This window comes from Acomys russatus, chromosome 26 (genome assembly GCF_903995435.1).
Source record: "Acomys russatus chromosome 26, mAcoRus1.1, whole genome shotgun sequence".
Classification (NCBI taxonomy): domain Eukaryota; kingdom Metazoa; phylum Chordata; class Mammalia; order Rodentia; family Muridae; genus Acomys; species Acomys russatus.
This window is the reverse complement of record NC_067162.1, coordinates 35,710,992-35,724,872: the sequence shown is the minus strand read 5'-3', so window position 1 is coordinate 35,724,872 and position 13,881 is coordinate 35,710,992. Positions and strand designations below refer to the sequence as shown.

Below are 13,881 nucleotides of genomic sequence, written 5' to 3'. Positions count from 1 at the left end.
CCGGAGTGCTGGGATTATAGGTGTATGCCACCACCTAACACATTCTTTTCAAATACCTTAATAAAACATAGTATACTTGTTAGGATACCAATGTCACTGCAGCAGAATTTACAGCCTTTTTTAGGATCAAAATTGTTCTCTAATTGGAGCTATCTTTTCTTTTACTCATTTCAACTCTGGCTTTCTTCTAAGCACCAGGTTGAGAAATCTGATTAGTCAAGAAGGAGCTTATATAGGCACATTCTAAAGACTTGTTTTGTGGAAGCCTAGTAAAGGGTCAGAAGAAGTAAATATGCAAGTTCTACAGTGACTTCAACAGAAAACCTGGAGCAATTGGAAAATGTTCTAGCAGAGTTTTTTAACTTGGGTAGTACCTTTAGTGGAGTCTTGTTTAGATTGTGTTGTGATGAGCTGACCTGAGCATCTGATGATGTGACATTGCTCTTCTCTGTGCCTAAATTACCTTTTTTCCCCCAATCCAGCTCCAGACCTTGATTCAGGAGACTGACCCTGGGGCAGATTACCGAATTGATCGAGCTTTGAATGAAGCCTGTGAATCTGTGATACAGACAGCCTGCAAACACATACGGTCTGGAGACCCAATGTAGGTTCTCTTATTTGCAGCATTATCTAGATTGTATTGTATTGGGCAGCACAGAGGACATTCTTTCAAATGACTCTTGAGTAGCTGAACATCTCGACTGAAATTTTATTGAGCAAGAACACATACCAAACTTTTGCTAAAACTAATATTAAAATTGAGACTTTTGATGTGCCTCACTCACGATGTAGAGATACCTAAACCCAAAACTGTGATGGTATTTGTTGACAGTGACTGGGCATATGTGGACCTCTCTATTAGTCAGTGGGTAGCTCTTCCTGTAATGCAGTGATACTCAGGATAAAGTGACATGTACACGGACACTTGCCTTTTCATCCTTTTGCATACTATCTCATTGTGCACATTGTTTACTGCAAAGCCATCAGAAAGCAGTTAATCATAACTGAGACTGCAAAGAAAATGTAATATTTAGAAGCTATGGTCATAGGCAAACTAAATGGTGGCATTTTATCCAAGATAACAGAAAGCTAATTAAATGCTTAAGTTATTATAAAGTATTTGATTTTTATTTGTTTTATTCCCTATGATGTGAAAACAGTCCCTAAAACCAGGTTCAAGTAAGTAGAGGCTTCTTGTTCTATATAACTCTATAGCTTGTACCTGGCAATGCCTAACAATAAAATGAATACCGTCCAGGTTTACCACCAGTCTTCTATGTGAAAGCTGTTGCTGTTCATGTTGCAGTAGGGAATTAAAGCTTAAAGATTTTGTTTTATTTTATTTTTGAGACAGTTTATGTATGTAACACTGGCTATACTAGAACTCTGTAGAGTAGACTGGCCTTGAACTCAGAGATGCACCTGCCTATACCTTCTGAGTGCTGCGATTAAAGGTGTGTGCCACTACACCTAACAATTTAAGGCATTTTTACCTTGTAAAGGAAGTAGATGGGCATATTCAGATGAGTTATGTTTATAGTACAATGTCTATGTCATCTAGGAAAGGGACAAAGGAAAAGAAGGAGGCTTATTTTATGTGTATGGCTGTTTTCTCTGGAGGCAAGTCTATGCACTACTTGCTTGCCTACTAACACACAGTAGCCAGGAGAGGGTGTCAGATTCCCTGGAACCAGGCAGTTATGAGGGTGCTAGGAATTGAGCTGAGTTCTGTTGAAGAGCAACCAGTGCTCTTAAACACTGATACATCTCTCTGTCCTCAACACTTTTGACTAAATACATATGTAGCCCTTTACTGGTCTTGATTTAAACAAACTTTTTTTTTGGGTGAGCAGGGTTTCAAGATAGGGTTTATCTGTGTTAGCCTTGGTTGTCCTGCTCTACAGTGGTCCTCCTGCCTCTGCCTCTGCCTCCTGGGTGCTGGGGTTAAAGGCGTCCACCACCACGCCCAGCCTTAAGCAAACATTTTAAAAGATATTTGAAAATGTTTGAGTGGTTAGGACACTAGGGTTTATTTGTTTGTTTTTCGAGACAGGGTTTCTCTGTGTAGCCCTGGCCGTCCAGGAATACTCTGTAGACCAGGTTCTCCTCGAATTCAGAGATGATATGATCCTCCTGCCTCTACCGCCCAAACACTAGGATTAAAGGCACGTACCACCATGGCCTGGCCTGGCCTGGCCTAGGTTTTTATTTTATATAAAGGATAATGATCTCAAATTTTAGACAAATAGTCTGAAGTATTTACTGAGGTTTGCTTCAGTTATTAGGAAGAGACACTGAGTTAAAAGAAATTTGGTTATAGGTTCACAAACGCTCTAAAAGGTGGCCAATACACTATTCTCTACTTCTGTATAACAATTATTGTCAATTTGTATGATTCTCAGAAAAATAAATCATATCGCCCTAGGAAAATACTGTATTGAAATGAGGGTTTTGGAGCCTGCCATCAAAATACTTTTTTCATTACAATTTCACCTCTTTAATGACCAGGATTCTTTCATGTCTGATGGAACATTTATATACAGAGAAAATGGTGGAAGACTGTGAACACCGTCTCTTAGAGCTGCAGTATTTTATCTCTCGGGATTGGAAGTGAGTATTTTAAAATAAGGCACTGCGTCATTCTGTTCCCTTGTCAGTATCAAATGGATAGGTATGCATTTGGGAAGAACTTAATAGTTTTATCAGTATGTACATATGCATGATGTGTGTCAGTTTGTTTGCCACAGTGAGCCTGTGGGAGTTAGAGAACAATTTTATGGAGTCTGTTCTCTTCCCTTTGCTCTTATATAGGATCTGAGTATAAAAATAGGACCTCTAGGCTTATACTATAAAATGCTTTACCCAGTGAGCCATCTTACCAGCCCAGATATGTTTTGTTTTTTGATTTTTCAAGACAGGGTTTCTCTGTGTAACAGCCCTCACTGTCCTGGAACTTTCTATGTAGACCAGGCTGGTCTGGAATTCACAGAAATCTGCCTGCATCTTCCTCCTCAGTGCTGGATTAAAGGCATGCGCCACCACACCTGGCCTACATGTGTTTTAGAGCCTAGGCCTTCATACTTGCAGCATGCACTCCTCTGTACTAAGTTGTGTCCCCACACCACACTTTTATATTTTGTATCAGTAACAAACTAACAAATTCTTTCCAAGTTCTAGGATAGCTAACTATCTGTAGCCACAGGAAAGCCCGTTCTCACTACTCGTGGGGCTGCATCTAAAAGCAGGGCCAACCCACTGCCAGTCTGTACCAAGCACCCCCATTCACCACTACTTTGGAAGTTGAATTCAAACTGTCTTTAATACCACAGGAGAAAGAGAGAGTGTCTTGGTACTTGTGCAGACAGAAAGAGCATCTTCAGATTCAACTCTAAAAAGATAACAGTGCATAAATAGCAGTTTGATTTTTTTTTTTTTTTTTTTAACCCCTCTCTCATCCTGTTGGCAAAATAACAAGAAAGGATGAGCAAGGAGCGAGCTCTCCTGCAGAGTCGCTGAAGACTATTGGCTGTGTTCACCTCTTCTCTCTGCACTTCGCTCTCTTCTCCATCTCCAGTGCTGCGGACACTGGGTTCCCCTGCTGCTTCCACCTCCATAAGCTGCTTCCTGTTTAACTTACTGAAATCATTATCCTGTGGTCTTTACTCTTTTTGATGATTGATTTATGTTTTATTGACATGCATCAATGGGAAAAGGTTACTTAAGGTTTGATGTGGTTTTTATAGATTAGTCTGGAAGGCCAGACATTGTGGCACATGAGTGCATATGTATGTAATGAAGGCTGAAGCCAGTATATTGCAGGTCCAGGACAGCCCTTGGCTACACCACAAGACCTTGTTTCAAATAAATAGGTATGGAAAGGATCAAAGGAAACTGGATGATAGCTTTCCTGAGCTTCCTCAGGTCATCTGAACTAATCAAAACAGTGATTTCTCCTACTTTCAACTCATTGCACCGTGATCAAATATGTGCTTCATAATCTCATAAAAGCTTAGTGTTAGCTTCTCTCCTCCCATTAGAAAGCTTTCCCTACAGTTGACAGTAAAATGTGACCAAATTCAGGCATCCCTGAACTGATTTGGAGAAGAGCAGCAGGTTCAATACATGATCTGTATCCTCAGATGATCCAGTATTAAATACATGTCTTGTGATCTGATAAGCAATTTTCAGGTGAATTAAAGAAACCACTGCATTATCTTCCATATGAAGAGGAAGGCAGTGTCCTGAGTAGGAAACTGTTTTCCCTGTCATTTCCTGATCCTGTTGAAGCTAATGTATCATAGGATTCATTGCATTCATCCCAGGAAAAGTGCTTAGTGGAAAATTAGGAATCGCCTAAGCTAGCAGCAAATCTGCGTTCACTGTTTGCTGCCTGACCTGCTAAGTCTTAGAGTAACAGCAGGTACCAGGGTGATGTCTTCTGTATGAAGGTTAACGAATTTCTATAAATTGACTCTCGTGTCATTATGAGTGGCATTCAGAGTCAGATGTGGCTGCTTATGCCTGTAATCTCATTTTAGGAAGTGGAGTGGGAGGATCCGGAGTTCATCCTCCACTACACAGCAGCTTCAAAGCCAGTCTGAATTATATTGCACCTCATCTGAAAGGGCGGAGGGGGGCTGCGGGGCAGCAGAAACCCCCAGCATGTACGAGAAGGAAAATGTGACAAGTAGTGCTTCTCTTTCAACTCTTACCCTTCTAGGTTGGACCCTGTTTTATACCGAAAATGCCAGGGAGATGCTTCTCGCCTTTGCCATACCCATGGTTGGAATGAAACCAGTGAACTTATGCCTCCTGGAGCTGTGTTTTCTTGCTTATATAGACATGCCTACCGTACAGAAGAACAAGGAAGGAGGGTATGCTGTCACCCTTGGTTTCTTTCCACTGTGGTTTGTTTGTTTCCTACCTGTTGTTCTGGTTTCTGTCATCACAAGGAAGCCTTTAGGTTTATGTGTGGGGTGGGAGGGTGCTGTACTACTAGAAGTGGAGTCCTTCAGTGGTGTCCCTGAGGCACGGTTGTTTCACTAGCTTCTCTCCTGTGTGTTGGTTTGTTTTTGTTTTTGTTTTTTGATTGATTTGTTGCTTTTATTTATAGAATCTTTTTTAACTGAGAAAAAAATTTAATAACACATGTACATGCATTCAGAGGACTTTAAACAAGACGTAGTATAAAATTGCAAAAGAAAAAATAAACATTGCATTTACTGCCTAAGAGCTAGTAGATTAACTGGCTGACAAGAATGCCCCAGGGAAACTGAGGCACAGATGATGAGGCACGCCTGCACCTTCGAGTAGGCATACCCACCAAGATAGAACTGTGCTGATTGGCTCACCCTTGCCTCCCGAGAGACAAGCCAAGTCAGTTCTGCAACTCAGCTGCTTGTCAATCAGTCACTTTTTAAAAAATTACTCTTGGTTTAAAGACTCCACATATTATTACTGGCCAGCAAAAGGCAAATGCTTCACCAGAGCCTGGATGGTACCGCATTATCTTATCTGCCTATCTTTAACTGGACACACACACACACACACACACACACACACACACACACACACTGTCAAAAGCACGCTACTACTTGCATTCAAAACAAAAACAAAATGCCAACCTGCCAAGAGGTGACAAAGGCACTGCTGCCATCAGGAGATAAGACAAAACAAACAACACACAAAAAAAAGCCAAATGCACAAATGCTGACTTCAGTGCTACACAGATGATTGTGCACAGAAAGGCTCTTCACCTAACATGTTATTTCAGATCTGTGTTTTCAGATAGATATGTTTTTGTTTGTTTGTTTGTTTTACAGTCTATGGTAAATATAAAAATAAGGTGTCATTTTATATTGCTAAATTGTAATGTAGAATTACATAAAATAACAATAATTTGAGTTAGGTGATTAATTATAAACATGTCATTGCATACATTTGCCAAACTATTTTTTTAGCTTCTCAACTAACTTCTTTACATTAATATTATTACACATATATACAATAGATTACCTATGGCAAGAAGAACCGTGACACAATCAGGAATTTTATAGATGTTACATTCTTAGTGTTTTGACTATTTGTATTTGACAGCCTTGAAGAAGACGTCTTTCCTATCTTGGTGCATCTAAATTTCTGAATGTAAATCAATCTCCATCACATATTGTCATTATTAACTTAGAACACCTATCTAGACCTAAAGACATCTTAACCCCTAAACAATTAAGCTTCATTGTAAAACTAAGCTACCTGGTTTTCAACTCCTTCAGAGACTTGAGAAGGAGTAAACTTGATTATCTGAGTATGCCAGGAGTGCAGGTTAGTAGCTTTCCAAATGAAAAGATGACAGAGACAGTTTTCTACCTGAATAGTCACCCAAAACTCTCTATAACGTTGGAGCATCTTCTTCAGCTTTCTGGCCCAATATATCTGACAGACATATTTGTGAGGCAGGAATTCTTGAGGACATGCTTACCCTATCTTGGCAGAGTTTGGCCGATGACTGCCTGCATCCAAGCTTTTCTCGTTAATTTTTCAAAATTCAAATTGCAAATGGACAATTAAATTCTGCTGTTCTAACTTAATCTAGCTTTAAAGTTTTATTAGAAGCTTTTTAGCTGGGATACAAATGGTTCTTTAGACTCCTGCCTTTGGCAATGCACTAGTTGGGAGCAGAAGCTTCCAAGGAAGCTTCTTGGCATTTCTCTGCCCCAATAGCCTTTGAGATATTTGTGTGAGTTTAGTTGTCTTCTGGTGCCACCCAGGCATGCTGCTTGCTCTCATTCAGAGACCCTATTGAGTGTCATTTCTGCATATGTTACAGATTGTAGTCATGTTATCACTTTAGATACCTGAGTACAGATACCCGTTCTGAGCCTAGTCTGTCTAGGATTCAGACCCAGGAGGTACAATTAGAAAATGTCATAGTTCAGTTGCTAAAAGCCTAACCCAGTTGTTGCGTGTGCGTGTGTGTGTGTGTTTCTCAAGAGAGGGTTTCTCTGTGTAGACTTGCCTATCCTGGAAATAGCTCTGTAGACCAGGCTGGCCTCAAACTCATAGAGATCCACCTGCTTCTGCCTCTGAACTGCTGGAATTGAAGGCTTGTATCACCGTTGCCTGGCTCAACTTGTTTTGTTTTGTTTTTCGAGACACAGTTTCTCTGTGTAGCCTTTACTGTCCTGGACTCATTTTGTAGACCAGGCTGGCCTCAAACTCACAGCCATCTGCCTGCCTCTGCCTCCCAAAGTGCTGGGATTAAAGGCGTGCACCACCACAGCCCTGCTTTTGTTTTATAGAGACAGGGTTTCTCTGTGTAATAGCTCTAGCTGTCCTGGAACTTGCTCTGTAGACCAGGATGGCCTCGAACTCACAGAGATCCATGTGCCTCTGCCTCCCAAGTGCTGGGATTAAAGGCATGCGCCATCACTGCCCGGCTCTGGCTCAGTTTTTATTCTGCCATATCAGATGCCTCTATATCCTGATACCTCCATTAGTCACACAGTAGGAGGTTCTTTCTCTTGTAAATAAAGAATAAAATCCCTTATGCTAACTTTTTAGACTTTTGTTATTACACTTTTATTTTGTGTTGTGCCCAAACACACACACACACCACACACACATCATAGCATGCATGTAGAAGCTAGAATACAACTTGCAAAAGTTTGTTTCTTTTTCCACAATGTAAGTCCCAGGGAGTTTTGGGCTCAGTGGAGTGCTTTTACCCCTAAGGCATCTCTCCATACCCCTTGTGCTAGCTTTTAAAATATGCTTTTTAAAGAATTGAACTGAGGGTTGGAGAGATGGCTCAGCGATTAAGAGCACTGACTGTTCTTCCAGAGGACCTGGGTTCAATTTCCCAGCACTCACATGGCAGCTTACAACTGTCTAACTTCAGGGGATCTGACACCCTCAAATCAACATACATGCAGTCAAAACACCAATGTACATAACATATAAATAAGTAAGAATTGAATTGAAATTCATAGAACATAAAATTAATCCTTTTAAGGAAAAATGTTCAATGACATTTGACACCTTCATAGTATTGTACAAATATTGTCAAAATAGTCCATGACTCTGAAAGGGAAGTCTTGGGCCTGACTCGATGGATAAATGTGCTTGTTGCAGAGCCTTATGCCCTGAGTTCAGTGTCTACAGCCCATGTAATAGAAGGAAAGGACTAACTGCTGTAAGTTGTTCTCTGATGTCCACACGTGCCATGCACTTGCACAACTACTATACACACAGTCACAAATTAGCAAATAATAAAACAGATGTAATTTAAAACATAATAAAATGAAGCCCCATATCCACTAAGGAATTGTATCGACGTCCCTACCTCAAGTATGTACGTCAGGATGAGACGCTGACTGTACTGTGCCTATTGATGACACCTTTTTTATGAGCATCCAAAATTATTAGTTTTCACTTTCTGCTCATTCTGTGTAAATCACCTAGAATACACAGCCTTGACTATATATTATAATGTTCTGTTGTTTCCAGCATGTATGTATAAATCTTTTCTGAATCAGATTAGTATTTTACTCATAATCGAAATTCCTAGGTAATCTTATAAACACATCCCTAATTTGAACAGATCTAATTCACCCTTTTTCAGGATTCTTTCAGAAAAGGACATCATTTTTTTTAATAGTTTAATGAAAAATGCTGATTTATAACTAACTACTTGTAGAGATTTGAACTTCTACCAGCTTTCAAAGCATTTAGTACTTATCCTAGAAAATATAATTTCGTATGACGTTTGGGGAGTAAACTATAGAGCTAGTTATTAGTTTGCTCTGTCTAGGGACTTCATGTGTTTATTTTTATTACCTTTAAAGTCTCTTGCTCATTCTATCTCATGTAGCTTTCACGAGAATGCCGAGCTGAAGTCCAGAGGATCCTACACCAGCGTGCCATGGATGTTAAGCTGGATCCTGCCCTCCAGGACAAGTGCCTGATAGATCTTGGGAAATGGTGTAGTGAGAAAACAGAGACCGGGCAGGTTGGTGACAAGGTTTCCATCTGCTTTTCCTAATCATAATGTTAGTAACTTATATTTAATATAAGCATCCATGAGGTCTGTCTCAGTGTTTGCTGGCGTGATTGTTATGTCCAGTATTCTTCCTAGATGAAACCCACCAGAGGGGTTTTTTTTTTTTCTTACCTAAGAATAGTTATATTTTTCATATTTTAATCTTATGGTTCTGTTATTTTTAGAGTTGGTTATTTTTCCTCTTTGTGTAAAGTTTAAAACCAAGGGGGCTAGGAAAATAGCTCAGAGGTTAAGAGTGCCTGTTGCTCTCCAGAGGACCCAAGTTCAGTTCTCAGCATCCACATGGTGGCTCACAGCTGCCTGTAACTCCAGTTCCAGCTCCAGTGTCTTCTTCTGACTTTCACAGGCCCAGGCATGCATATGTTGCAAATACATACATTCAGGAAAACCACATATATTTAAACTAAAATAAATCTAAAAATGTTTAAAAAGAAAGAAATCTTAGAGTCCAAGTATATCCTACTCTGACAGGCATGTAAGAGTTTGTGGTAGGCCTTTTTTGTACTAGACATTACATTTTCCTTAACATTTCCTTACCTTTTCTTTCCTCATTTTTGGTTCTTTTAAAATTCATGTTATTTTCTTTAAAAAATTTTTTTTCTAACATTTATCAACTGAATTATATCCTTTTGTGATAGCAAGGTATAACATATTCACACGCACACCCGACTTCTGCTGTGGATCAAGAGACAATGTGCCTACCCTAGAGCAAGGTGCATAGAAATGGAGTTATTTTCCCACAGTTGATGAAATTGAGGTTTAGAGAAGAAAAATTTCCTTACTAAAAATTCAAGACTAAAGCCGGATATGGTGACACACACCTTTTAATCCCAGCACTCAGGAGGCAGAGGCAGGCAGATCGTTGTGAGTTCATGGCCAGCCTGGTCTACAAAGCGAGTGCAGGACAACCAAGGCTACACAGAGAAACCCTGTCTTGAAAAACAAAAACAAAAAGCGCGTCAGACTAGGGGCTGGAGAGATGGCTCAGAGATTAAGAGCTCTTCCAGAGGTCCTGAGTTTAATTCCCAGCAACCACATGGTATCTCATCTGATTCCCTCTTCTGGCATGCAGGTGTACAGATTGAGCACTCACATACAAAATAAATAAGTAACCTCAAGACTAATTCTAACTAACCATTATAACCTCTTCACAAAGAATAAACCAAAAAAGAGTAGCCTCTATATTTATGTGCCTGCTGTGACCGGTCCCTAAGACTATGTGTCTACTTCAGAAAAAGTGTGACTAAAAGTTATGAGTAAGACAGTAAGTATGACTTCGTCATGGAGCAGGATAATCAGTGAACAGCAGGTGCGTGCTCAGAGACACCATAACGTTAGAATCAGGACTAAACTTAGGCCTTTAGGCTTCATTTATAGCATGACAGACCCCTTCTGGGATTTTCAAAATCACACAGAGCTAGACATGGTAGCACGTGCTTATAATTTCGAGAGCACTTGGGAGGTGGAAGCAGGATGAAAAGATAGCTTTGGCAGCCATGCATGCTCACACCTTTAATCCCAGCACTCAGGAGGCAGAAGCAGGTAAATCTCTGTGGGTTTGAAGCTAGCCTGGTCTACATCGTGAAATCCTGTCTCAAAAAACAAAAATAACAAAAAGATAGTCTTTGGCTATATAAGAGAATTTGGAGCCAGCCTGAGAGTTTGTTTCAAACAATACTGACTAAACACAGCCCAGTTGGTAAAGTGGGTATTGTGCAAGCATAGGTTTGACCCAAGAGAAAGAGCTGGCTAAGGTAGCCCTCGCTTACAATCCCAGTACCAGGGAAGCGGAATCAGGCAGGTTCCTGGAGCTTACTGAGACCAATGTGGCCAAATTGGCAATCCCCCACATCCCAATGAGAGACCTTGTCTCACAAAGGGTTGGACAGTTACTGAGAAACAACACCCAAGGTTGACCTCTAGTCTCCATATGCACGTGTACACACACCTACACATGCATGTCATACCTACCCAGGGAGAGGACACAAGGCACTCTCCTTCCTTGAAGATTAGTCAGTTAATAGCTGTGAAGAGAATTTTTTTAACCCATTTTTTTGTAGACCAGGCTAGCCTCAAACTCACAGTGATCCGCCTGCCTCTGCTTCCCTGAGTGCTGGGATTAAAGATGTGTGCCGCCACACCTGGTTTATTCTATATTTACTGAGATATGATATCCTTATGTAGCCCTAACTGGCTTGGAACTTTCTACATACACCAGGCTGGCCTCATAGAGATCTTTCTGCCTCTGCATACCTGAGTGCTGAGATTAAAGGTGTGTGCTCTTATATCCATGATATTTTCTTCAGTAGTGTTAAGTATTATAGTTTGGGGGAGAAAGGCATTCTGGCAGTCAGGATCCAAGGAATACTACAAAGTTACACTGCACAACAAACCTTGTGAGATTTATAGGAGAAAACACAGGAGGGTGGCTGCCTCTGCTAGGGAGAGAAACAGCAGAGAAGTGAGCCAAAGGCAGGGTTCTAAGGGTGGAGTTTTCTAGGCTTGCCTTGGATTGGTGGCATTTTGAGGCCTGATCTTGGGCTTGGCTGTATTCTGGGTCTGGGGCCTGGTGGTAGAGGTCCTCAGGGGCTAGGCATTGTCACTCAAGGGCCTTTCAAGTAGTATAGGCACTCATAATTTGCCCATGCTTCTGTAAGTGAGCCCTTACTTATGCTTCTGTAAGCAGCCTAAATTATTGGGTCACATACAGAGACAAAATTGTCAGGTTGAAATTGGACATTTTATCAAAGCTATTGGCTATAGGAATATAATTTTCATCACTTGTTTCCTGAGCCTGCTTGAATTCTGTTGGTTTTATGGCTAGAAAATACGTATAGTTTAGCTTTCTGCTGCCTCTATCTAATAGAACAGTATTGTGTTGATAGAGAATCCAGAAAAGGTTTGCTTCCCACTATTCTGTGGACCTTCAGAAACCTGCACTGTGCTGTGCCCATGCTGGAATGGACTACATGGATAAGATTTATTTTACTTGCAGAAGTTCAGTACATTTTTTTCTGAGTTGTCCTTCTCCCTGATTCTGGCTGTGGTAGTTCCTCCATTCCTTCTCCTGTCTTCCTTCTTATTCTAGTTCTAAAGCAGAGATTCCTGAAGAGTGGACAGTATGCTGACTCTGTTCTCTTACCAGAGCACTCTGCTGAGAAGGAGCTTTTGATAGCTTTAGGAGGGTGACTTGGTACTGTGCTTACAATCCAAGCAGCTGAAAAGAATAGTGAAAGGGGCAGCATCCCGCTCAGTGTGTAAAGGAGAAAAACCCAGTAGGTACCAGATCTTAGTGTGCTCACTTGCTTTAAGAGGGCCCTCTTGTCGAGTGTGGTGGCACATACCTGTAACCCTAGTACTCAGGAGGCAGAGGCAGATGGATCTCTGAGTTCTAGGCCAGCCTGGTCTACAAAGCGAGTTTCAGGTCAGCCAGGCCTGTTAGACAGAGAAACCCTGTCTCAGAACAAGAGGTTTCTCTTGATCTAGGCTGGGTCAGAGTTTTAATGTAACCTCTTCATTCCTTGTGAAGTTATCTATGTGTCACCTTTAAATGTGCTTGTTAAGCAAGCATGAAAACATGTTTAATCTTTGGCACTGAAATTTGAGGGAAAGAACTAAATTCCAAAAGTTGTCCCCTGACTTCATGTGTGCCTTGACATGTATACACACACTCATACTCATAGCTTTCACACAGTCATAAGCAAATAATAAAATTTTGTCAGCCGGGCGTGGTGGCGCACGCCTTTAATCCCAGCACTCGGGAGGCAGAGGCAGGCGGATCACTGTGAGTTCGAGGCCAGCCTGGTCTACAAAGTGAGTCCAGGACAGGCAAGGCTACACAGAGAAACCCTGTCTCGAAAAACCAAAAAAATAAATAAATAAATAGATAAATAAATAAATAAAATAAAATTTTGTGAGTGTGTGTTGTATATGTGTGTGTGTTTAAAGATTTGTTTATTTATTATGTATAGTGTTCTGTCTCCATGCACGCCAGAAGAGGGCACCAGATCTCATTAATGGCTGAGAGTCACCGTATGGGTGCTGAGAATTGAACTAAGGATCTCTGGAAGAGCAGCCAGTATTCTTATCCTCTGAGCCATCTCTCCAACCGTTTGTTTGTTTGTTTGTTTGTTTGTTTGTTTTTTGAGACAGTGTTTCTCTGTGTAGCCTTGGCTGTCCTGGATTCTCTTTGTAGACCAGGGTAGCCTTGAACTCACAGATCCACCTGCCTCTGCTCTGGGATTACAGGTGTGTGCCACTGCTACCAGCTAACATAATAAATTTTAAGTGTAGATTTTAAATGGAAGGTAAAAAAATTATCAAAACACATACTGAAAATGGAGTGATAGGATGTTAATAAAATAAAATAATAGTGTGTTGTTAAAGGGTATGGAGTAAAGAGCACTAGATTGTCTTCTGGAGTGTGTGAGTTCAGTTTCCAGCACCTGCTTCATAGCTCACAACCATTTGTAACTCCACTTCTAAGGATCTGACTCCCTCTTCTGGCCTCTGATGCCTCCAGGCATGTAAGTGGCACATAAACATACATGCAGGCAAAACATGTTTACACGTAGAATAATTTTTAAAAATATCCTGCTAAAGTTTATAGATCAAGGTTTATAGTTTGATAGCTGAATCGTTTCTGTTGGGCTTGTAAATTTGGCCTTCTGAATTTGCATAGCTTACTGGACTACTTGGCCCTCAGCGACTGTGGTACATCGAGCAACATGGTACATCTTAGTCTTGGTCGGATAAAGCTTTTGTGCTCTGTTTAATGAGGTAATTTTAAAGGGAAGGCAAGTACAACGGGAGCAGAGACAGTG

The 13,881-nt window shown here is 40.8% G+C and overlaps 1 protein-coding gene across 2 annotated transcripts in view; it reads left to right on the top strand.

Moving 5' to 3' along the window:
• Glg1 (golgi glycoprotein 1) overlaps positions 1-13,881 on the top strand; it is a 93,313-nt gene that overhangs the window by 57,694 nt on the left and 21,738 nt on the right. For both annotated transcript variants that reach the window (XM_051169150.1, XM_051169151.1), the window contains exons 9-12: positions 483-604; positions 2,509-2,610; positions 4,721-4,874; positions 8,870-9,007. In XM_051169150.1, the coding sequence (XP_051025107.1) occupies positions 483-604; positions 2,509-2,610; positions 4,721-4,874; positions 8,870-9,007 (516 nt within the window). The remainder of the gene's footprint in view (positions 1-482; positions 605-2,508; positions 2,611-4,720; positions 4,875-8,869; positions 9,008-13,881) is intronic.